At 29.2% G+C, this 27,749-nt stretch overlaps 1 protein-coding gene across 1 annotated transcript in view; it reads right to left on the reverse strand.

Annotated features, from left to right (window-relative positions):
- The window catches only part of LOC129975409 (glycine receptor subunit alpha-2-like), a 49,103-nt gene that overhangs the window by 5,661 nt on the left and 15,693 nt on the right, over nt 1–27,749 (reverse strand). The window contains exons 3-8 of the mRNA XM_056088475.1: nt 23,867–23,934; nt 22,057–22,280; nt 11,399–11,485; nt 11,081–11,222; nt 9,755–9,866; nt 6,029–6,169 (exon numbers count right to left, since the gene is read on the reverse strand). Coding sequence (XP_055944450.1) covers nt 6,029–6,169; nt 9,755–9,866; nt 11,081–11,222; nt 11,399–11,485; nt 22,057–22,280; nt 23,867–23,934 — 774 coding nt within the window. The remainder of the gene's footprint in view (nt 1–6,028; nt 6,170–9,754; nt 9,867–11,080; nt 11,223–11,398; nt 11,486–22,056; nt 22,281–23,866; nt 23,935–27,749) is intronic.

Here is a 27,749-nt window from a genome sequence, read left to right on the forward strand (position 1 = left end):
ATATAGCCCATCGCAATCAAAAATTAAATTGATAATTTATTCATTCATTTAAAATTCATAACACGGACAGTCGAATGCTTATAAATGGGAAAAATACATAAACTAAATAAAATGCCAAAGTTAGAAAAATATCCAATGTAAACAAAATGCATATATAAATAGAATGAAAACAAAAAAGAGTAATTAATTAATGATAAATTAATGTGATTAATTAATTATTATTAATTGATAACTTTTTTTCTTGACTTTCTCGTTTACTAATATATATTATCATTTGTTTTACAGTAAGTAAGCAACATAGAGAAAAGAAAATCAATAAATAATTTGGACCACTTCCTGTTGATCCACTAGATCCAAAATCTGAAACAGATCTACCATTTTGGTATCATGACTGCTTACCAAATTTCATTTGTGTAACTTGATGCGCCTTTTCGAGCTATCAAACATATGAATAGGCCAACAAATAGTTAACTAATTTGGGGAGATGATGCAAAATTTGATATATAATAATTATTATGATGATAGAGTGATATGCTGAAATTTATCTATCAAATTATTCCTTTTGAGTTATCCTTTTCATATGCACACGAGTGGACAGAAAGACTGACAGACCTCTCTGATTGATTTTATTCAAAATTTGATTTAAATCTTCAGTTTTCATTTAGGAAAGATCACATACCAAAATTTATGTGTCGCATTTTCTTTCAATTTAAGATATAGCGTTAATAGACATAATTAAAAAAAATGTTCTATTTTTTTCAGACTTGATGAGATTTTAAACGTGGAGATTAGTTAAAGTGAAGTTTTTGACAGCTCCAAAACTTTCTCTTTCTTCATATATAGGAAAGTAGGAATAACTGAGCATCTGGAGAAAGTGGAAAAGATAATTACCAATAAAATTTAGAATGAGAATTCCTAGAATTAAGCATAAATCTATAGAAAATTATACTAGTAACATTAATAAATTATTTTAAAAACATATATTTACATTTCCAGAAAATGTAATATCTAATTATTAATTCACATTTCTGAAAAAAACTGATAGTTTAAAAATATTATTCTAAATTGTTGCTTTCAGCAAAAACTACAAAAAATTCCAGAATGTTATTGTATATAAAAGATTTGTGCATAGTATAAATTTTTAATTTTTTCTAAGCTTTCTATTGTATATGCGCATCATAAAATTTACTCCAAATTTCAAATCTTGTCTGAAAACATAACACATAAAACATAATTATTTCCTCCGCACTAAATCTATGCAAAGAAAACTTGCCTTACTCTACTTCCACTCTCCATGAAAAGTTGTTTATAAAAATTTTCTCTTAAAGTTTATCTTGGCGAAACGAATAAAACTGCCTCGGAAGCTTTATTTCCTGCTTTTCAGTCTAAAATTTGTGTGCCATTCTGGCGAGATGTTTCTTCTGAACATACTGCTTGCAAAATCTTTGGTGACTTATTAAATGTATCCGATGTTTGTATTAAATTCTGGTTATCTTTTACAATTTATAAATAACCTTTATACCACAACAGCATCATATGAGAAAAAATATAGAACTCTTATTAATGTCATTCACTAACATTTTTCAACTTTTTAGATCGAGCAAGTTTACTTTATAATGATAATTTTAATAGTAAAGGTTCTTCTATTTATAAACAGTTATAGAAACTAAATTTTTTATAAACATCAAATTCAATGAACAATCCTATTTACAAAAATCATTAATCACTAACAAATTGGAATTTGTTAGAGTCTGGCTGAACTAATGAAGAGCGTTTCATATGTGTTTAGTCAGATATAGGGTTGAGTAGTAATTTATGAATATTGTACAAGAGTATTTAAAATTTTTGAATATTTTTTTAAAAAAAATTCAGGTAGTTGTTTGAAGTAGAATTTGATCCAGTCGCTGAGCTATAATTTTTTTTTTCTTTTTGAAACGTAGAAACAAATGGTGGGATCAATGGTTCGAATCATTGCGTTTGAAACACTTAAATATGAAAACACACAAAAATTAATGAAACTAAAAAAAATCGCATTCTATTACTTTACAAAGCAATAAAATATCTTTCAAATATTCTGTGTTTCATTTTTGCGCGCATTTTAAATTTAAAAATAAATAAATGAAGTTTCGGAGATTTTTACTCAATTTAATGTATCAAAAAACATCAACAGTTGAAGAGATGAGCTGAATCACGAACACACACAATCGAAACGAGGTCCAAAAAGGGAAAAATTGTTTATTTCAACATCATTGCAAAGTGTTTTGAAACAATGCTAACAATAAAGGCTCAAAATTGTGCCTGCCAACAGCAAGATATGAAGGAGTACAAAATTCAAAACGTTTTCAAAGATATCAGGCATTCACACATGTTTCAGCTACAACGAATAGTTTAGCAACGAGATAATTCAGTCAACTGGAGTCTTGTAAATGATTACCTTCAGATGTCCTCACAACAAATAACCGATACTCGATAAATCTAGTTATTGAGGTAGCTCAATCCATCGCTCCACAAAACCAACAACCAAGTAATTGTGGACAACAACCTTGAAATGGGCTGGCGTTCTATCATACTGAAACTACAATTGATTACGAACGGCAATCGAATATATTACAGAAATTTTGGTGAAACCTCTTCCAAAAAATATAATAAGAGAGAACAGAGTTGTGATGGTAAGAGTTACGGATGTCATAAAATTGTTCTCAATACCTAACATTCACATAGAAGAGTTTTGTGGTGAAGCTTATAAGCCAGATAACAACTCCCAGACAGGAATGATCACTTTTGTCTTGAAGTCTTGTTACTCGGTTATGAACCCAACTGCTGCGAGTTCGGTCTTCGCTGCTATCAAAAATCGCAGTTTTTAGAATGCATGTGAACGAATGGATGTTCTATTAACTACATATGTGTATTGTGCACATTGAATAAAACCTTCTGCTTAAATTTTACCTCATTTATGAATAGTACATAGCTGTCAGCTGTCAAATACAAATACAACGAACACTGCCGCAAGAACCAGTGGCAGAATTCTACGGGCGAAGATAAATAAATTTCTTGTAAAGCATAGTCTTTCTGAATATGGAATGGGTGTAAAGTTCTTCATTTTAGGTTTTCCAAATGATTGGCTGACTTATATGTACAAGACGTACAATAGCTCTTGTAATTTGTGTGGGGTATCTCATCCGTAATATTCAAGATGGTTTTTCCATGTTTGGGTGTCATACAGCTCTTCTTCCAGTCCTTTCTTGAGACCTGTCGATGAAAAAACCCTTTTCATAGAAATGCCTCTGCAACTGCTCACACATTTTGGGATTCAGCATACCCTTGTTCGAAAAACGTTACTGATACAGTCATAGCGCTGTTCTATCATTCCTATTAGCAGCACACTTATAACAGATGTCTGCCTGCTTTACATTAATCTTAAAATATCCCAGCACGGCTGAAAGCAGAGATACAAATGACAGTTTCCCTCACATTCATCAGGTAATGGATGTCCAGGCTCACTAGTGCCCTCTACCGACAATACTGCAAAACTATCACTGTTGTTTAATTTGCATTACTGTTGGCGATCACAATTCTCAGTTTTTATTGTAACCTTTGCTGAAAAGAAGCACTTTGCGATTAGTTGTAAATAAAAAAATGGTTTTTTATGTCTTATCTTTTGAGCTCGTGCCTCAACGCGTTACTTCTGACTAGGGATTGCAATACCGGAACCAAATTTCAATACCGGTATTCGGTATTTTTTAGATCTCAATACCGGGATACCGGTTTTAATACCGGTATTAGAAATTTTAGAAAAAGAAAGTAAACACAGGTGTTTCTTTGCTTTATTTGCCAGTTTTATAAAAAGGGTAAATATCACAAAAAAATAATTAGTAACTTATAAATTATAACAGTATATAAAGAATCAAAAAAGTAAAGGAACAACATTTTTAAATCACAAAAATTTGTAAATATCACTGTTCAGTCTGTGGTACTAATACAAATTTCTGAAATGCGATCTTAAAAAACATAATGCATCGATTGTACTGTCATTTAGCCTGAAAAGTAATTTTGTGCAAAAATTACTAGCTGTCTTCGAAAACGCTCTTTCGGCATCTACGAAAGTCAGTGGTACTGTTAGCAATGTGCGATATACTTTTCCAAGTATTTACCTCTAAATCCCTCATCTTCAAATAAATCGATTTCTTATCGGATGAATTTGGATATAGCTGATTTTTGTATTATCTTTTGGTTCGTTGAAATTTTCTTATTTATCGCTAATTCTGATTTTTGTTCAAGAGACAATTCCTTTTCACTATCGACATTAGTATCATCATAATCTTCGATAACTGAACCGAGTTCTTCTGAATGTGGATAGGTTTGTGGGCAAAATATTTTAAGAAAATTTACTATAAACTTAATCAGATATGAATTGGTTATTTTCTTTTCTTCTTTTTCATTTTCATTTTTAAAATCATTATAATTATGTAAATACCATAAGACATTTTCTATTTAAATATGCCTTTCTTCTGTGCGATTTTTCAATGTAATATATAATCTTCAGATAGTGATGTGTGCTGTTAGGAGTAAACGGTTCCAATGTGTTTTAAAATCTAATATTTTAGCAATATGTCATCTTTTATAGGGGAACGTTTAAATATCTTAACAATTTTTCGAACTTTATAAATTATAGGAAGTAATTCTTGATGGGTTAATATTTCATCCTCATTAGCAATATCTTCTTCAACAATTACATTGTTATTATCTTCATTGTCAATATCACTCTCACTCTCACTCTCTTCAAAGTTGGAATCCGAAGTTTCTATATCCACAGTATTTGGATTCTTCTGTTCTTTATTTTTTTGATATAATACATCTATTACTCCTAACTGAATTCTATGAGCATAGCAGAATTGCTGATTTGCACCAATCAACTTCCCAACTTTTTTCATAACTGTTGCTCTATCAGTCATTATGGATACAATTTCTTCTTTCAGGGATAATCCATGTTTCGCTCATTTAGATTTAAGCAATTAATTAAGCCATTAATTAGTTAATTTCGCCAGTTAGGGAGACATAAAAACAAAAACGTATACTATATTGCTATGTTCGCGATCCCTGAACATATAGTGGAGACAATTTTAAAAATTTCTAGTAAATACCGAAAAACCGGTATTTCAACTTGTGAATACCGGTATTACAAAATTGTACAAATGGCTCAAAATACCGGTATTCGGTATCCCGGTATACCGGTATTGCAATCCCTACTTCTGACTATACATTTCTATACAAAAATGTATTAGTAAATTGTATCGACTTAAAATTGTTTTCCAGGATCATAAAATTATCCTGCATACATTTAATTAATTAAGTAATGGTAATTTAGTTAATATTCACACTTTGGGATACCTTATATATACAAATTAGATATATCTTCTTCTTTCAAATGTTAAAAAGAAAAATTCAATATAAAGCAACTAAATACATATGAGTTTTGGAGAATATATGTATCACAGCTTTATACTCATAATTCAGCTTATTTGCTTTAGTTTTCAGTTTTTGTGTGTATAATAAATAATGGAGATCAAATTATAATGATAATCGCCAATATAAATGGGTTGTTTTCAAGTATAAGTGCATATGCGATAAAAATATTTTTTTATTATTTAAAAAAGTATATATCTTCTAAAAAAATTTCTTTAAAAATTAATTAAATAAGAAAATTTAGTAAAAATTCATCACAAATCTTTAAATTTTCATATTAATAATTTTACCAAATATTTCCTCTGCACTTCCAATCATAAAAAATATTAAGGTAAAAAGCAACAAAACTAATCTTTATTTATTTTTAAATACAACTTTTTAAATGTTTTAAAATATTTTGAAACTTTAATTTTTATGGAAAATTTAGGTTTTAAATTTCCAGACAGTTTGTTTAACAGTTACAAGAATGCAGAATATTCGAAAATAATTTCAAATTTAGTCATCGACATAAAATTTCCGAAGTACTATACAAGCTTTAAAATCCTATAAAATTTCTGTGACTTACCTGATGTTTCATAAGTCAAGTTGAAAGCTTTGCAGATGACGTCATCTTTGTCAAGGAAATGTTCCGGCAACTCCACGCTTTCCAAAAACGTCACGCACTCGTCATGCCAGCGCAGAATGAGAGCATTCATATCATAAGACCCTGCGAACAAACCAAAGATATAAAAAAGATAAGGAATCTACAGTTTTTAAATGCCTTTGTTTAATTTAAATTTTTCAATTTCTGTTAAATATTTTAAAGTGATTAAAGAGATTTTTTTAGCATGTAAGTTTTATATTTGATAGAAAAGTTAGCACTTAAAGAACGAATGAGTTATTTTAATTATAAAACAGTAAAAAGTATTTATTTCTTAAAGTATTTGTTTTTTTATAGGTTTAATAATTACAGTGAACTTATTTGTTGTAATATCCCAATAATAAATATTTTTTTAAGTAATGAACATTGTGTAACTTGAAAATCTAAACAATACAAAATATTTTGCATGATAATTACTTCTAAAGTTAAGTATTATTAAAGAGGAAAAAAATTCATTTTACAGATGCATAATATTTTTAAGTATTATTGTAAAAGGTTTCATGCTATTGTACTAAACAAAATGTGTTCTATGTATATCGAAATTTGAAGAAAACGTATTTCGAGAAAAAGGCAACCAACTATCTTTCTACCATAGGAACTTCTATTAGATTCATTGTTAAAAGATAATTTACAAGCTTTCAACTTTTCCAACCTATACAAATTATATATTTCTGTAATTAATAAACTACCCCTGTTTTACAGGTCTGAAATTGAATTATCAGTTTTTCTGATGGTACAGATGTTTGCAATTCCCTTAATTTAGAATTGAATAATTTTGATTCCATATGAAAAGTTTCCTCTTTTTGAGAATTAAAAAAAATGACTTTATGAAGCTTTGTATTTATAATAAACCATTATGAAATAGATTAAAAAATGCTGTTAATGACAAAAAATTTATAAAAATATGTATTAATATATATGCTATGGATTAAGTATTTTTTAAATTATAGCAAACTCAGAATATTTGATCTTTAAATTTTAAATCGACAAAGTAAAGCATTTAATTAGGAGTTTCTTGAACTTAGATAATAACTGAAGCCTCATTAAAATGTCGCCCCGAAAGATATCTGAAAGAAGTACCTATTAATTCAAGTCTTCAAGAACAAGGAATCCTCAAAGAAGAATTTTCATTATTTATCGAACGTTCTGAAACACAACGAAAGTCATTATAGATGCTCGGTTCAATCATTAGAACAGAAAATATCGGGCTATGACATTTTAGAATAAAACTTTGGAGCAGATTGAAGCTTCAAGAGCTGCAGATGCATAATTAGTTAAGAAAAATTGCAGGGTGAAACAAATATTAACATCAGCCTACCTTGAAGTCAAATTTCAAACAGTAGAAATTTTAATAACAAGAAGTTTGATAAATGCTCCATTTGTAAGATATACGATGCTTATTCTGCGATGGACCTCATAATTTTGGACACTGCTCAATTAATCTAGGTTTTATATTTATTGGATCCATTTGAATGGGGTCATTTTACGACAAATTTTACGTATAAATCCACTCTCTCTCTCAGTCATTATATTTCAGAACTGAGATTCTGTCATCAGACCAAAAAAGTCTTAATAATAGCTGTCATTGTGTGCAAAAGAGCCCAAACTTTGATGTTAAAAATAATAATTTTTGAAAAAACAATATTGTACAGCCGTTATTTAATTTAAATAAATCGTATTTGTTTTTTCAAACTACCAAGTGTTCACAGCTTGCAAGAAATCTAATAAGGTCCTAAAAAGATAGAAATATTAAGATGATAGTTAACTAAGACTGGCGGGGTCAAAATGAAAATTCAAAGAGAAAACAGTGTGTGAAGCAAATGACTATTTTAAAATAAAACTGATAGAAAAAATTTATTTTCATCTTTTTAACTTTTAAAAATTAATATACTTTTGATAAATAAATAAAAATGCTAGCAAATAATTTTTTCTTTAATTGGCAAATGGTCAAAATGTTTTAGATGTACATACTAAGTAAGCAAGATATGTAGAATATATTTACATATTTTCAGAATTATTTTAATCAATTAATTCTTAGAATTTACTTAAACATTTTTTCATTATTATTATTTAAGAATCTGTGTACGAAAAACATGCTTACAATATCCACGTAAAGTATTCGGAGTTATAGATCTTTCAAAAAGCCAGCAAAGATACGCTGCCTCTGAGTAGCTATGCCAAATAAAAGTTTAATATAATGGATGATTTTTTTTATCTCTTTGCAGAATATAATTAAAAATTTTACAATTTCAAATAATAATTTCGATAGATAAAAAGTACAGAAATTGGAATAAAATGATTGTACAAGAAGACACCAATTTAAAATCTACAATTCACTATCATTATAAACACTTATGAGTTTTTTTTAATGTAAATTTTTTATTGCCTTCCTCATTGAGTACGTTTTCGGCAATAAATTAAGGTGATAAGATAAAAATTGCTAATTCAAAGTATCTGAAAACACAAAAATAATCGAGAAGTAAAAATAATGCGATTTTTAATTTGTATTTAGAAATTATCAAATTAAATTCCAATTTAAAACGATATCTATTCTATAAGATAGCATTATCTTATAGAATATTCAAGAAATCATACTAAAAGATCAAATTAATTATGAAGCTTTAGAACAAGTCAAATTTCACTGATAAATCCTATGCTCTCCTGTATATATTTATGTTATTTTTTTATTGAACGTAATTATATATCTTATTATTATTATCTTTTATTCATAATATATTTTTATACCAAACGAAGTAAATTTGAATCTCAGGCGAGTCATACGGTAACTGACATGTTAATAACAAAATGTAGTTGTATATAAAAAAAACTCGTTTCAAAAGTAACAGTTTGAAAGAAAAAAGAATTTATAATCATTATGATATATAAATTGCCAAATTTTTAATTTTCATTCAAATACTTATGACAACTAAATTATTTAGACACAAGTAGCATCCAAAGTCTAGCTGGATCTATAATTCTGAACTAGAAAATAGGACCTAAGCTCTTTAAAAGAATAATGAACGTTCAGAACTTCAATAAGTTTAACTATTGTACAAATAGCTTCCTTTCCCTAGCTATGCTACACTATCTACCAATAAGTATTTGGACATCCATGCAAATGAGGATATCTGAGTTCCTGATCTACGTCACGTCTTCTCTACTTAAATATCATGTAGGAAACAACATTGTGGCATTAGTCGCATGCAAGATGCCACTAAATTCATAGCTGTCTGACTTCGAGAAAGGCGTAATTGAAGAATATCACAAAAATGGCCGATCCTTAAAGGACATATGTAGTGAGTTAAACATTCCAAATTCAACAAGGGCTTTTCAGATTAAGAAGTAGAAGCTGAGTAGGGATTGTCAGAATATGTTTCGACCCAGAAGACCCACGAAATTAAGAGACAGAGACAAATGAGTATCGTCCAAAGAAATTCTAGAAAACCGCACCAAACCGATGATTCACATACTTTAGGAGTTTTAGTATCCGGAGATGATGCAAAGCACGTTGAAATTGGACCCTAGATGGACCGAGTGGAAGCAGGTTCTCTGGAATGATGAATCAAGGTTTAATCCCTACCAGTTGGCTGACAAAGTCTGGGTTTGGCGTAGGCATGGAGAACGCCCTTTGCCATAATGCATTGTGCTTACAGTAATGGTTGGTGAAGGTGAAATTATGGTCAGGGAAGGTTTCTCGTGGTATAGACTGGAACTCTTGATTCCAATTTATGCTAAGCTCAGCGCCTACTCCTACTCCACTATTCTAGACAATAATGTGTTTCCTACATTATGGCAATTTTACGGGTTCGATCATTGTTATTTTCATAATGATAATACCACTAGTCATGTTGCTAGGTCCATCATGGATTGATATGATGACAATGGGATGAATCGACTGGACAGACCTGTCCAGAGTCCATATTGGAATCCTATATAAAAACTTTGGGACGAATTGGATCGCCGAATGAAAGGGAGCAGTAACCTTCCAAAATCGGTGAAAGAACGTGCATGTCTTACATGAACTTGTGGAAAGCATGCCCCGGAGGGTTACGGTTGTAATTGTCTCAGGTGGAGGTTCTCCCAATTATTGAATATAAATAAATTGGGATTATCTCTTTTAATCACAGGTGTCCAATTACTTATTGGTAGATAGCGTATTTCTTATTTTATATTGATTTTTTTTTTACTAATAGTTTTTTCCTGTTCAGGTATTTAGTATTTTGCAAGTAATATTGTGATCCTCAGTATATGTATATTGTGTTCCCCTCAGTAAAGGCTACGTTTTATTATTTTTATTTTATATCCTATTTTTACATTTTCGTATTTCATCTATCATTATTTGGCTTATTTTGTTTGTATGCATCTTGCTACAATTTTATGCATTCGAGAAATACTTTTATGACTTCCATGTCTAAAGAATGCTTTTGTATTAAGCTTTTTAAATGGATCACTCTGATAAAGATTGATTCATTCTCCTTTCTATCAGCAAAGGAAAACGGCGAATGAAGAATAACAAACAGGGAATGTTTTCGGTTGTCTCATCCATCTCAAGTCACCAAATAACCACAAAAGTTGAGGTCTCAAAGGCCCAGAGTGGCACACTATCTGCCAATAAGTAATTAGACATCTTTGATAAAAGAGATAAACGCAGTTTCTTCATATTCAATAGTTGGTAGAGCCTCCACCTGAAGCAAAAACAGTCTTAGTCCTCCGGGGCATGCTTTTCACTATTGTTTGGATGATGGACAGTGATATTTTCTTCCACTCGGCTTGGAAAAGACATGTAAGTTCTTTCGCTGATTTTGGACGGTTTAACCCCTTTGCCTCCCCCCCCCCTGCACCCCTTAATTCGGTTACTCAAACCATCCCTGAGATATTCTATAGGATTCAAGTCTGGACTCTGGGCAGGTCAATCCAGTCGGTTCACCACATATCAACGTACCATTGTCCGCATACCAATCCATGGTGGACTCATACCATCACCAATTTCATACCATTTTGCATATGACTAATGCCAGTGTTGTTTCCACCACAATATTTAAGTGCAGAAGCCTGATGTAGACCGCATATATCCTCATTTGCATGAGTGTCCAAATACTTATAGTATATTATGCTAAGCCTATTTAAATAAAATATTACTAATATTAAAGTTTTACATGTAATTATGTCAATAGAAAATTTTGCGCTTATCCTTATCATTCTTTAATACATTTAATGTTCTGAACAAACTTGTACTTTTTAAAATGAAAAATATAAACATCTTTTTCAGATTATAGTAATAGTGTAAAAAAAAACTTACAGCTGCTGACACGAATCCGACAAGATTGCTTGTCAAATGGATAATGCTTCAGATTCATAGGACAAGATAAAACCAGCTGCAATCTAAAAAAAAAAAAAAAAAAAACATACAAATTATTATATCTTTAAAAATTCTCGGTCTATAAGAAATGATACTTTAAAAATTTTGTTCTAAATATATTTAATCTTTGAAAATAAAACTGAACCGAAAATTAATTTTTAACCTAATAGAAATTAAACTGATTGAATAGATTGTTTTCTAATTTTTATCAAAAATACTGTGAAGGAAAAAGATGATCTCAACGAAGGTATCGTATGAAGTGATAAAAAAACTTTATACTAAAAATGTATGTTTCCATTATGCATAGATTTGTCTAATAAACTGAATTTAAAACAGTCGAAACCAACTAAATATAGACAATAATAAATTTATTTACTTTATGGATACTAAAAATATTCCGGTAACTTGTCCGGTAATTGTCTCGAAATTCCCTGTTATTTAAAAATTGATTATTTGCACCGGTTCTAGAGCAGATGGTTAGAACTTGAATGTCCCCAGCCATTTTACCAGTCTAATTTAGAATTTTGTATTGGCAACTCTGCCAGGTTCCAGCGATAAATATTTATAATGAATATTGAAAAGTAAATTTATTTTTCTCAATGTCAGCGCTTGTTCATTTTACATTTTGGTCCCTTTTCAAGTTGGTTTCTCTTGTTAAAAGTGGTCTGCAGGGGTTGGGGCCACCAATATATACGCAAGAGTGTCGTGACCTCCATATCAATTATAACAACAGGAATTAGGTGTTATAATCTTTTAATTTAAATTAATTGTGCCTTCTGATTATATGGCAGTTGGGTCTTATGGAGATTTATTACACAGTTCAAAATGACTGCGTTTATATTCTATTTAATAAAGCTGCCATTCTTAATTTTTAGTTAAATTTTATATCACTTTTTAAAAATTATTAATAATTTATGGGGAAAGTAGCTCAGATTATTGGAAATAATCTACAAGTTTTCAAGAAGATAATAGAATTTAGAAATTCTTTCGTGCAAACGTTTATCGTTATAAAAAAAATTAAGCTATAGATGATGTATTATATTTTTTTTATATAAAGGAATTTTTTTGTATTGAAAATATTATATGTCATTTGAATTGAATTTATTTATGGTTGTATTAGGATTCCATCAAATGCTTATTTTAAATATATTTTTTTAATCTCTCACACAAAGTATTTACATTAGCACGGCTTCCAAACAGTTGATTTGATGTGCAATAAATTTGTTCCTTGCTATAAATATTTGCTTTGTTTGTAAAATTGTATTATTGTATTTAAAAATTAATTATTATATTTACAATCTTTCTCACAAACATTGATGTTTAATAAAAAAAATTAATGGCAATTAATTTAATAGTTGTGTTCTATTAGTAAAAAAGCAGATAAAATAATTTCATCTCGAGACATTCTGAAAAAATTCATGTAATCAATAAACCATGAAAACATTTCGAAATGCAGAAAAACAAAACAAAGCAAAAAGTACGAAAAAGTTTGAATTCGAATATATGGAAAGCAATCCTTTACATATTTTTTTTAAGTTTTAAATTTATTCAGCTCAAAAATACAAATTTTACAATAAGGTTCGATTAAAAGTAGTAAAAAAATAGCAAATATTAAAAAAGGAAATAATCTGTTTGCTCTATTGGGAGCGTTAAATTTAATGTGCCCAGGAACGTTTTTTTTTTTGGAATTATTTATTAAAATACGGTTCATTTTTGCATATATATGGAACTCTCGTTTCATCTCTTATTTTTTATTTAGCCCTGACAAAACGTTTTTTGTGTGATCATCAGAAAATGTAATAAAAAAGAATCCACTCATATACTATATAAAAAGATTATAATTATAAAAACTAGCGAAGACTGATTGGAATTGAAATCCTTGTATATAAGAAATATGGCAATGTGTTACATAAACACTCTTTTCAAAGTATCATTTAAGATTTGTTATACTCATACATTTTTTATCATACATGTATAGGGTATTGAAAAATTGCTTTTGGGGCAATTTTTACCATAGAAATAGTAATATTTTAATACAGAGCATAGGTATACATACTGTATGAACATGGAAAACAAAACAAGCATAAAAAAGTACAGTGCCTTGAAGCTAAGTTCCTTCTACTATGTCTGGCATTTTCTAAATTAACTATTTTTCTCCTCTAACAACATAACACTGTACTCGGAATTATATGACAAAAGTTTTATTTTTCTTACATAAATTTTAACATCTTTGAATTAAACTTATTATCTTCAGAAATTTGATATCATAATCGAAAAAATTCTCATTTATTGAACAAAGCTTCTCTTCATACGCTTATACCTCGATGCATTGATTTTTTTGAGCTGTTGGGCGGATAATGTTTCTTACTTTTTTTTTCTTTAACAGGTGTTGTGTAATGAGGTTTAGAACTCAAGAGCATTCTATCCCTGATTTTCTCGAGTAATTCCATGAAAGGCTGTCAAGCAAATCTTGTGCTCAAAAATGATTAGATTTATTCGTTATACAAACTATTTTTTCTTCAAAGAACAAATCAGTTGCCAACATTGAAAATAAGAATAAGTAATCTCTTTATCTTAGAAATCCTTTAAAAGAATAAAAAAGTGTTTTTAAATTGAATATTTCGTACTGGTATTTTTTGCTTCGTTGTTTTTTTTTTTCGAAAATTTTCCAAATTTTTATTTGAAAATGGAAAATTGTAGAATCAATGAAGCATGATATTGCATTTAGCTTGAAACGATTGTTTTATCTTTACCGGATTTACTTATTTATTTAAGTGTTTTACTTATCTTTTCATTATGACGTTGCCATAAAAATTAATTAAAGTTTTAAAGAGAAAGGAAATTTTATTCAGTGAGCACGAACTGAAATATGACATTAAAAGGGTATGATATTTATTCCGAGTGCATGCAATAAAAATATTACAATATGAGAAAAAATTTTATTTTTGACAAAAAAAAATTAGGAAGGGACACTAATGCAAAATGACATAAGATTACTATGTTATGTTAGGGAAAAAAATTGAACAATTAAAATCTAATTTTGAGTTAATATAAAAAAGAATATTTATACCATAATTTTAACTGTCAAAAATCACACTAGTGAAAAATGTCTGCGCAAAAAAATTGATTCTGGTTTCATTAAAAGAATAAAAACTTTGTTTTAATGTTTAACTTTAATTCATGGAATATTATTAAATTAAAAAAAATTGCATTGATGTAAACTGAAGTTAAAAATGTAAAATTGAATGGGTATAAAACTGAAATTAAAAACTAAAGTTAAAACATTTTTAAATTTTAAGATGATGTAAAAAATGTTTTATGCTGTAATATTTTTCTAAGTTATTCAGAAAAATCAATCAAATTTCAACTAAAATTTACAAAACAGGTAAGCATACAAATGTCATATAAGCATACAGGTAAGCATACAAATGTCTAAGGTAAGCATTTTTATTTTCTAAAATTTGTTTGGGCTAAATTTGGTAGCTTTAGGTCTATCCTTCATTCTTCAGAGCATTACATTCAAGGTATATAAAAATATTAATTTATATTTTAGAAATTTCCGAAAGATGGGAAATTTAGCAATTTTTTTTATGTTAACAGTTAAATGTATTTATTTCTAAATTGAAAGAAACGATCCATTCAAAGGTTCCAGTTAAATAGAAAACTGTTTGCATTTTCCATATTTTTAACATAGTCTAAGAAATATGTTAAACCTTGTCTAAGACAACTCTATATGAAGAAACATATTTATTATTTTCATTAGAAATAGTTACTTGCATGTGAGGAAACATAGAAATTAAATATATATGTAATACTTTTTTTTTTATAATCAGCGTAAATGAGCTCAACGGAATTTTCTCGTATACACTCCAATCAAGATATTTATATTTTACCATTTGTATGGCGCAGCTTAGCCAAATGTGGCTCTTGCGCCAAAAAAAACCTCACAAATCAATCAACCAATAAAGATATTATCACCTTCCCAAACATAGAATTATGAACCTTGAGTAAGGACGCGAATTCCTTGCATGGCATTGGGGAATAATAGTTACGAAATTAAAAAAATATATATATTATGTGTAAATCTTGCATTTTTATTGAATTTATCAGGAAAATATGCATTTTTGACGATTTTTCTTTTCTTTTCTTCCTTTTTTTGCCAGTTAATATTAAAACCAAACTTTGTCATGGAACTACTGTTATAGTCACAAGATAATATACAAAATTCCATTGATTTCATTCATTGAGTTTACATGCAAGTGAAAGCACCGACCGACGCACAGCAATCCTTTCATACTTGTGGCTCAAAATTTGCTAAAAAATCTATCATGTAGATGCAACACCTGATCAAATTTTATCTACCTAGCTCTTTGCCTTTCGTAGTTATTGAGCTCATTTGCATTCTAACAAACAGATGTCCTGAGACTGTTTCGTTCAAAATTTGATAGAAATCTGCACATTTGGATTTTTTCAAATATCATAAGTCTGATACAAAATTTCATCCATTCTAGCTCAAAGCATCTTTGAGTTATCTTGTCGACAGACAGATAAATATAATGCGAAAAAAAATTTTTTTTCAACTCGGGAAGATTTGAAACTTGGAGATTCATCAAATTTTTGAGATTACAATACTTCTTTTATACTTGGTATCCAAAAGAAAAAGAATGATAGCTTGCATATTTGATATTGTAAATGTGATTCTTTTTTGGATAGTTTGGTAAGTGCTTCTATAGAAAGAATGTTTCTTTTGTCTGGCTGCTAGATGTAAGAAATATATATGATTCTTAGAGTTGTAGGGATGTAACTGGAGGGTAAATAAAGTCTCCAAATGCCATCTAAAAGGGTCTAGGCCAGAAGAACAAACTTCTCGGACCCGAAATGCGGTAGGGCTGAGGATATTGAGTAAGTATGGTGCATAGGGAAGAAAATGTATGCCAATACATTGTAGCTGGTGTTTTGATTGTTATATGAATTCTTTAAAGTTCAAATTTGCTGGTTTTTCTCTTGAGAGATCGAAATGCAATATGAGTATTAAGCTAGTGGAATAAAGCAAAAAAGTCCGACTTGTTGAAGATATCTCTATCAGTTACTGTCATAATTAACAGAAACTGAAAGTCTCATATTGTTTCCTGAAAGGAATTTCTAATGCAGAATTTCGGCAACTTTGAAATGAACAAACTCGATAACGGTTTATTTTGCCATTCAACAAAAAACAAATTATTTTGTTTACCCCTGAAAATCGCTTATTTTGTCCAGCATAAAATATTACTTAATTCAAGCATAACATATCCATAAATTAAAATATTAAGCATAAAATAAAATACTACTTAGTCCATCATAAAATATTACTTAATTCATTTGCCCAAGTACTATCTAATCCAAAATATTTCAAACTAAATGGAAATATTTTAAATTTCGAGAAATATATATGATTCTTTCGAATTTCTAATAATGTAATGGCTTAGTGTGACACAATCTATGTCTAGACGTCCAAAACATTAAAGATATATTGCAATAAGAAATGGTTGTCTGAATATGGATAGGCGATAAGATTATTCTAACTTTAAAACTCCTCTCACAAAATGCACTTAATTCAAAAATAGCCTGTTGAGAAATAATATGGAAGTTCTGGCAATTTATAGAAAATTTGAAGAAAGAAGATTCATGAAAAGGCTATTTATAGAAAAAGAATTCATGCTGTTAAACTTAAGAAGCATTTAAAATGTTTTTATTATCAAAATGCTATCCAATTTCATGTGTATCAGATTTATAAAGTTTACTTTAATAAACTGTTTTAAACAATTATCAATAACAGAACTAGCAAGTGGGGTTACGATAAACAGCCTTTTAGACAATCATATGAAAATCCAGGTTTGAAGCGATATCATCCCATATAAATTCATAAATATACTTTTTTTTGGGGGGGGGATGAAATCAGACACTGAATTCATTTCATTTATAATTTGGGTAGAATTTACATAAAAATTTTAAATAAAAATGTTTGGTTTTTTTTTTTTTTTTTTGAAATTTTAAAATGTCATCATTTAGAAAATATTGTTCTTTTTCGTTAACGGAATGGAGTTCCAATTGTTCTCAAGCTAAATATTTGGCGCTATCTGGCTTTGGCGCCAGCATTCTTCAATAATTCCGTTAGAATTTGTCTCAGATCCGGACACTCTTCCAACCACAGTAACAGCAATTTTTTAAATGCCTTCGTTTGAAATCCGTTTCTGTTCTCTTTCTGTGAGCATATTCAACTCCTCAATCTCTTCAAATTTAGTAATCAGCATTGTTAATCCATTCTTCAACATGAACTCTGTTTTCTAGCCTTTCAAACATCAATATTCTCGCAGTGCAGTTAAACCATTTACTTCAGTTCTCATAAAACAACTTAATCCGTAATGCTGGGCTTTGTTCTTCTTCTCTAATATAAAGTGAAGAATGATTTCAAGTCATGAAGTGCTTGCGTTTCTAAACGTCCCTAATTTGCATCACTATTTTTCAAATTTGCATTAAAAATGCCATCTAGTGTTCAATATTTTAACTATTATTTTTATATTTTTCTTTTCTTGATGGTCTATATGATGCATAATTAAGGTTAATATAGTTCTACATTGAACTGGAATTGGCTCTACATTGTTAAGATTAAGGGCCATTTTAATACAAACTAATGGAGTAGCATTGTTTTACAGACTTTGTCTTTCATTTTGTTCAGGTAGGTTGCAGAGTATAGCTAAATGGCTTGAGTAAAATGGCTTGGCTTACTGACTGGTATCTGCTTTATTTTTAGTTTTTTCTCCTTTACGTAACTATATTTTCTTGGAAAATTTAATTCAAAAGTTGAAAATCAATAAGTTTGATGCAGTGGGTGTTTTGTGAAACAGTTTGACAGGTTCAATAATTAAAAAAATGCTTTATTCTGCAAGACATCTCAGACAACAAAATACAGCCGTACACAAGAACAGCACTTAAGTAAACAATATCAAACCGATGATAAATAACCGTAACAACTCAAAGCTTCCAGGGAGTATTCGCTGAACTATTCGCTTGAGCTCAACTAAATTGATTGAATATTCAGAACACGATTCAATGCTGCCTCAATTTTCAATTGATTTCAGCTCTGTCACCTGGCCTTTTATAACTTCCATGACAGAACAAAAAAGATTCTAGAAAGATCTACATAACTCACATTCTAATGAATCTACTGCCGAACTTTCTGTCAATTTCTAAAATCTGCGACTTTTTCGCCAAGACTAATCATTGTTCTGGCATCAGTTCAGCATTCATCAAGATTATTTACAAAACTGTCTTTACTACCATTAAATTTAAGCCATTACTACCATTACTACCATTAAATTAAGTAACATTACTGGAAGGAACCTTTAAAGAGCAGCGTTATCATTTAAATTCCTCACTAAATGAATAATCTGAATGATGACTTCACAGCATGAATAAGGGAAGTGCGGATGTAATCCTAAGGGCTGTTACCAGTTACAACTCAACCTAACTACCATCGTAAAAATATATATATATAACTAGACTTTATAAAATTACTATACTTCATATGAGAAACGAGTACCAGCCTATTAATCTGTTTAGTTACGACAGTAAATAAAAAATAGATTATTAGCTTTCTTAATATAATGATGACTATTATATCTATTTACTTCTATTATTATTACTTTTATTATTTACTTCTATTATATCTATTCTTCTATTATTTACGTTATTTATGTCTGTATTTACTTCAAAGGATGACTGAGACACGCGTAATACGAGTAATACAGGGTGGTCATGAAATAACAGGAGGTGTTCATACGTGTTATGTACTGGAAGAAATATAACAAAATTTGGCCACCATACACATTAAACTATGCAGTTTCAATTTATCAAGAAAAAAAATTATTATCAAAAAACGCTGATAGAGGAAATTCTGGCGTTGAGATCGAAAACTTTATTACGTAATTTAACTATATGAGTACTTTGTGACACGATATCGAGGATAAAAGGAAAGGTTGCGGAAATTTAAGCCATTTTGCGTTGTCACTACATGGACGCGCCTTATTAGTCAAGCTGTTTTATCAGCGAGATGAAAAGGCCAGTGCTGCTCTTCGTGAATACTGGCGATTGAAACAGTTACATAGAGGACCGATGACCATAACTGACTTACAAAAAAAATGGTTGAAAGATTTGAAGCAACAGGAATTCTTGATGTGCAACCAGGCCGAGGACGTAAAATTATCAAGCAGGAACAAGTTGAAGAAGTTGCAACCACCGTTATGGATCAGACGATAGTTAATAAGCAGGTTATCAGCAATACACTTTCAATATCACGACAAAGAGATATCCCGTTCTCGACGATGCAGAAGATATTGCGTAAGATCCTGACATTTTATCCGTATAAGATAACACCCGTTAATGATGACACTGATCTGAATTTCGGCAATTTCTGGTTGTGAGACGGTTCTGGTTCATTTGAAAGGCGTTGTGCATCAAAGACATATTCCTGGCATTCCTACTTTAAAAGATCAAATAACGTTACATGTCAGACGAATATGCTGTGAGCAACCGTCGAAAAACCATGTGTATCACATGAAGTTATTGGAATATCAAGTTGGTGGTCAGCTTCAGCCAAATTTGTAAGTTTCTATAATAATGTTTTTTATTGGTATTTGGTGTGTTGCTATTTACTATTTCCAGTGGCAGTTATATATTCTTCTCCCATACATTATGCGCTCGCAACGCCAGGATTTCTGCTATCGGTGCTTTTTGGTATTATTTTTTTTTTCATGATAAATCGAAACCGCATACTTTAATGCGTATGATGACCAAATTTTGTTAGATTTCGTCCAGTACATAACACGCTACAAGGCTCCAAACATCTCCTCTTATTTCTTGATCTTTCTGTATTTCTATATATAAATAGGAATATTCGTTAAACTATATTTCAAGTAGAATGGTTACAATTAATTCTAAATCTGTAATGAAATACAATCATTCTTACAAAACTGAGTTTTCCTCTTAGATCATATTTGAAAAAAATTATTTAAAAATATATAATTGAAAAAAAAATTTGCAAATACTTGATCATACTTGAAAAAAAATGGGTTTAAAAATAATTTCAGGATTTTCTGTTCAAAATATGTCACTGGGCGATTAAAATTCCTTTGAACTACTCTACCGCAAAATGCCTTTTTATCCCATTAAACGATTTAATCGAACATGTCATGTATTATTCCATAAAAAAACGGCAAAAATTTAAAATATCTATTAAAATAATACAAAAAGAGTTTTAAAATGGGAAATACAAGCTGCCAAGCCACTTAAATTCCTTTCGACATTCCATCTTTTTGTTTAGAGTATATAAAAAAAACCAACAATATTTTTTGTAAAGCAAAAACAAAAAAAATGTCGCTGTTTTTTTTATAATTGATTTTTCTGCTTTGTTGAATACTGCATAAAAAAGGGTATTTCTTTCAATTTGTAGTTAAACTTAGAAAGGAAATTAAAAGATTACTTGAAGGAAGCTCCAAAATTTATATAACACTTAAGACCAAATTTCGACTTGTCAATGTGGCACCGAAGAAGGGTCTATAAATCAAGTGATCAAAGCCTGTGCACTATTGCGAGAACACGGACTCAAATGGCCAAGAAATTAGATGTCTTTTGAAGTCGAAGAACTCATAAAAATTGCAGATGTAAAATCTTCTATTAGGGACATTTTGTCAAAGCTCTTGTCTTTAGTTCTCCCCTAACGTAAAAAGTTAATGCTCATTTAATGTATTTTATGCATTTTTAATGTTTCACAACATAATATGTAATGTAAAAGGTAATGTTTTTTTTATTATTATTATTCGTTTTCTGTACCAATATGCGTTTTCTCTAGAGGGTTTTTCTATTGTTTGCAAGCGTCCAATGTCATCAAGTGTAGTTTGTTCCTTGGTGCTAGGTGGGGTTCTCTTCGGTGACCTTATCAAGTTTCCCGCATGGCCTCTAGCTAGGTCGGAGTATCGCACAGTATATCGCACTTAAGAAAAATTCAAAAACAAATATTAGATTTTTAGGATTTTTCAAATACAGATATGGATATCATAAGTATATATTATCTACATGTATCCATTAAGCAACAAATAGATGAAATCTTAAAACACCCTCTAGAAATGAAGAAATTGAAGACGAAACAGTAAATAATTTCTTTATTTCGAATTATTGGAAGGTGAAACGCTTTTGGTCCCACATGAGACTTGCTGGTAGGATTTCCTTTATCAACATTTAAGTGTAACTGTCACGTATTAAAGACAAGAGAATGGAATTATCTATTGCAGGATTAGAGAAAAGAGATCTTTGTCTTGTGAGTCGAAGTTTAATATTGATTACTGAATATCCCTATATACGGGTTATATTCTATCTTGAAGGAAGGATTCTGATAATACATTATTTGTCCACCCTTCGGGATATTATTTCTAAAGAATAATTTCAAGGATAAACATTTTTGGGATCCAAAGAACGTTACTGAACACCTGTTCTAACTGATTAGATAACTCAGTGTTATGGGCACCGGGGACACAGGATGGTGTTATGTTATGTTATGTACCTGAGAGCATAGTAGACGTTTCCATCGGGATCTATCTGAATGTAGATGTTGTCCCTAGTGCTGACTACAAGTTTGCTATCCTTCTCGTTGATGAAGAAGAGGGTGGGAGTCCAGATGAGGTCCCTGAGACTCTTCAAGCCCACCACTTTGGAGCCCATCGACGAGTTGTAAGTCAGCCTCTCGTCCATCCACCACTGGCGGAATGTGGCATGGATCTCGAAGGTCTGGAAAAGCATAGAATAACAAAATATTAACAAGTGTCAATGAATAACATGTATTATTACCAAAATTCTTTTGGAAATAAAAACAATTAAGAAAGAGAGCCAAGAGGGGTGTATATTGCTGAAGGGGGAAAAATAGTACTTCTTGTCTGAAATATCGTAACATAATAGTATTTGAGATTTGATTCATCTTCTTGTATTCATCTGGTTTGATTACAAAGGCCAATTAATTTTACCTTATATATTTTGTTTTTTAAAAGTAAAATAAAAATTCTATTTTATCATTAATAAGCAAAAAAAAGCAATTAATTTTTAACATAATGGAAATACCGGTAAAAGAATGAATTAAAGATTTGATGAAAAAATGATATTGGTTTGAATTTCATTGCAACATTAAAAACTCTTGTAACAACTTGTAAGTTATTTAAAATTAATCTTAAAAATTTATTGAAATCAGAAAAAAGAACTGTATGGAAACACAACTGGTATCACTGGAATTTTTTTAGAATTATTTTAAAGTAGTGTGAGAATCGTTATTGCAGTAATATGTGCAGAAGTTATTGAAAAAACACTAAAATATCAATAGGTTTTTAATTACTTAAAATATGATTAAAATTATGAAAATATTTTCTTTACGAGCTATTACTTTCCAAGAAAAAGACGAAGTGAAATTTTTTATAAAACTAGTCGAACAGTCTGGTTTGGAGAGGTCACTTCACTCAACTTATAGGAAGAATGTCAATCTAAAATATTAATCTTTTTAAAAAATTATCGGAGTCTTCTTCTCTGGGTTTTTTTTCCGTATATCTTTATATAAGAACTTTTATAGATTGAAAAGGCCAAATGGGATTTTCGACAGATGTTATATAATTATTTAAATATATATGACTAAAATTCCTCTAATACGAATTCAAAATTATTTGTTAAATTGACGCTTGTCTCTTGATTTTTAATATTGTGAACAATTTAAAACTTTTTCGACTTGATAACATTAGGAACTGTTTTCATGTTTAGAATTTTTATTTATTGTATGCAATAAAATTTATTTTCATGCAGTATTAAAAATATTGGTCTGGTATTTTATTTGCATACAGGAAGTGTCATTTCAATCCTTTCACATGGAAGAATATCTTATTTAAGAAAATAACTTTAAACTTGAAACTAATATTCAATAATTTATTTTTATTGCATTTTCAGAAAATAATTTTTTACAAAAAATATTTATAGTTTAAAAATGTTGCAAAGTTATAATAATCAAGGTTGAAATCATTAGTTAATCAAGTTTGTTTCAAAAATTATTAAAGTAAATGACTCGTTAAAAAGTTTAATTTTATTCTAATAAAGTTACTTTATTAAAATTAATGAAGTTAAATTTTCAAAGATTAACAACTTAATAAAACCTAATGTAGCTTTGCTATAAATAAAGAGATTGTATTATGACATTTTTATCAGAGAATGCTTTTAGAAACTTATTTATTCTTTCGATATGGAAATGAAAACAATCCCTACATTTTTTTTAAATAACAAAATAATTAATTTTTATTATATCATCAGTTCTAAAAAAAAGCGCCAAGTTTACAATTCCTTACCATTTTCTTCGTATCAATATCACCCATGTACCCTATCTCCACCTGCACTTTCATGGCGACAGCTGTTCCTGCAAGATGAAAACATCAGAACATCAGAAAAGATCATATAGATTATGTGAAGATTTTTCAAATATACAGTAGGAAATATAATCAAATATCCGTTTAATGAAGTTTCGTCATTCTATTTAAAAGCTTATAAAGAAAATTCGAATTCCATTTTCGCCGGAGCAAATCTCGCCAAGCAGACTTTATTGACGACAACCACAATATAGAGATAAAAAAAATGTTAATAATATTGCAAATCTGGCTGAGTATTTATTGACGACAATGCACAGCATACACATAAAAAATGTTAATAATATTGCAAATCTGGTCAAGCCTTTATTGATGACAACATACAGTATACGCATAAAAAAATGTTAATAATATTTCAAATCTAGAGGAGTAGACTTTATTGATGACAATACACGGAACAAAATAAAAAAAATTAATAATATTGAAAATCTCGCCAAGAAAACTCTTTGGACACTGTATCGTCTGAGCCAGCGAAATGAAATTGATGATTGAATGAAATGAAGCGATTCGTTAAATTAGAATTTGTTAATTAAGTCATGAAAGCGACAATATTAAGCAAACACTAAAACTTACTCATTCCCTTTCATTGACTTTAACTCATAACCTAAACTGTAAAAAAGTCCGTCATTTTGCTTTGTACGGGTTTAAGATGAAGACTACATTGGATTACGCTGCGCATAGAAAAATATGTGCCTGTATTAATACACTTCAGAGGAAGACAAAAAAACTTTCCCACTTTTTCCAGTATTATTTATTAATGTTTACTTTAGTTACGACAAGTATCCTAATAAAAAAAGTGAAGTCAAAATATTTCTAAATATCATTAAATCGTTTTTCCATATAGTTTTTATTTTAAAAGTAAGTTATTAAATTATGTATTAATTGGATCTGTAGGATATAACAGTTAGTAAGATTCAGTTTTCAGTTTTGGAGTTTCGCTTGAGAAAGAGTATTGTGTTTTTAATTACATCTGATAATTTTCATCTTGGTGCAAGCTTTTAACTGAAAATATTTTATAGGTATAAAAATTATATTTTTCATAAATTTGGAATTATTTATTATATAATAGGAAGTAAAATTATATCTAAGGATGTGTAGCGCCCTTCATACTCATTCATTTATTTCAAAGGAATTACTAACATTTTTAAAGAATTTTCTGTGTGATTTACCTGCATATTACGTCGCAAGTATGAAAGTTGGTTATAGTTTTGTAAAGAAGTTATTAGTTTTGCAAGTCAGAAAGCAAACTGTGATTGAAGAGCTAAAAACCTTGATACTGGGTGGAGAAATTTAAGGATAATGTTTTTGACATTATTTTAAAGAGGTCTTAGAGATGTAGGAAATAATCTGGACTCGATATATATATATAGTTGCATAGAAAAAAGGTAAAATGTTATGAAATCGATTGAAATTTTCAGGGGATTAAACTTCAAAAAATACAAAATTTAAATTTTTATACGGACCCTGTACAAAAAATTCCAAATGAGTAAAATGTGCTCCATCCTCTAATAAGGCCATGTTCAAAATTTCAGCACTTTATCACAAAAAGTCTCAAAGATATGAAACTACATAAATGCTGACTTAAACCACATTTCGATACCTGGATATGACTTCGCAAGAGGAAAAATCATGTCGGATGTTCGTGTTTTAGGAGTAGTACACAAATTAACAAAGAAAGTAATGATTGAATAAATAAATAATAATTTTACTATTTATTGGTTCAAAAGTATTAAATAATTACTTAATAATTACTTAAAGGAATTATTACATAAAGGAAAGATTGTATAAGTTTTTTTACAAGTTCATTGACTGTGCTATTTTTAAATTATATTCTGTAATTCATGATATAAAATTTTAAAGTATTTTTCAGGAAGCATAGATTTTAAAATTTGCATTTAAAGCTAAAGATATAAAGCATATTTTATTTTCTTTAAGATGCATTCCTGCGTCGCGTCATCTGCACTGAAGCTGTTAACATTTGCATTTTAATTTGTGATTGACCCTTCACCCATTTTGTTTTAACATATCTTTGGGAGTTTTCATGATAAAATTCTGAAACTTTGTACATGACCTTATTAGAGAATGGGGCACATTTTACTCACTAGAAATGTTTTGTACGGGGTCCGTATAGAAATTTAAATTTTGTATTTTTTAAAGTTAAATCCCTTGAAAATTTTAATCGATTTCATAACATTTTGCACCTTTTTTTACGCAACTTTGTAATTTACAGTATATGTCTGTGATCCATATTTAAGGAATAAAAGCCGCGGTCAAGGTTTTTGAGACACCCTGTATATTGAGTCCAGACTTAATTAGTGATTAATGATACGACTGGTGAATAATGATTTTCAAGATCCATTTTCAAGTTTTTAATTTCCAAGATTCAGATGAAAAAGATACAACCAGAACTGACACATAAATGGATTTTTTTTTTCAGATAGCTTAAATATGAATTGAAATGAGAAACTTCGGGAAGCTGAAGGAGAGAAATAGAAGAAAAATGAAAAGAATAGGAAAATGCCGATCCTTATTCGTTTTCGAATGTTTTCTATTCTTAAACATTTTCTTGTCATGCCTCATAATATTCAATCATTTCCATTTTTATAAAGAAACATTTTCTGACTTTTGCCGATTAATTGGGGAAAGAATAATTATAAATTACTCCAAATTGACAGTACCAAATAATTATGATAATTTATATGTGATATTCTATGAAATGTAATATATTTTTATTAAAAAACGGCATCTTAAAAGTACAGCACAAAATTTTAAAGCAATAAACGTTTTTTTTTTAAATACGTTCTTTTTAAATCAGTTTCTTACCATGAAAGCTTTCTTAATAAAAATCTAAAGTGCACTTATTCTGTATAAAAAAGTTAATATAAAATATTATGAGGTTGGAATGAAATTACAATTTTTTTCTATTAATCACAATACCGTCTATTAATTAAAATTCTTTTTACTATATTTCATTTTGCAGAAAATTTAACCTTTATTTTAAAAGGAAAATAACCGCTAAAGCAGTGGTTCTTAACCTTTTTAAGCCGCGACCCAAATTTGAGAAATATATATAAAAAAATCTTCAATCCTACGATGATGATTTTTTTTAACTTACAAATTTTTTATTTATTTTTTTAATAATAAAGATAAACAAAAGTACTTTTCGATCCAAGGAAAATTTAATTAATAATCAAGAGTTTTTAATAATTTTTATTGACCAAATTAAAATATATTTATAACTTTTTGAAAATAATTGACATTTTAATTTATTCCTAAATAAAAAAAGAAATATCAATACATATGTTAACTCTTTTAAATTTTAAATGCAAGTCATACAGTTTTAATGAGAACCTGGTGCTTGAATACATTTTGAAAGATCTTCAAACCTCGGTTGAATGCTTGTCAAGGAGCACCTTATATCTATTTCAGGATTTAACTTGTTACGGTAATTGTTTTTGATTACACACAGAGCCGAAAACCCGGCCTCACACATATATGTTGTTGAAAAGGTCAATAATACTTTTAGGGCTTCTTTAACAATTATTGGCTTTTCGGTTTTTAATTTTAACTAGAAAGCACATAAAGATTCAGTGTTTTTGTAGAAATTGTATCGAAGTGCTTGGTCACTTTGTATTTCTATTAATTGTTCTTGAAATTGATTAATATTAACAAATTCATTTGATAATGGTATCTTTTGTAATTTCTTTGAACTTTAATCTCCGCACATGATACGCGCAATGTCAATGGCAGCAGGTTTTATAAGTTTTTCAGCAATATTATGGGGTTTCTTTTGTCTTGCAATATGCCA

This window comes from Argiope bruennichi, chromosome 1 (assembly GCF_947563725.1).
Source record: "Argiope bruennichi chromosome 1, qqArgBrue1.1, whole genome shotgun sequence".
In the NCBI taxonomy this organism is placed as follows: domain Eukaryota; kingdom Metazoa; phylum Arthropoda; class Arachnida; order Araneae; family Araneidae; genus Argiope; species Argiope bruennichi.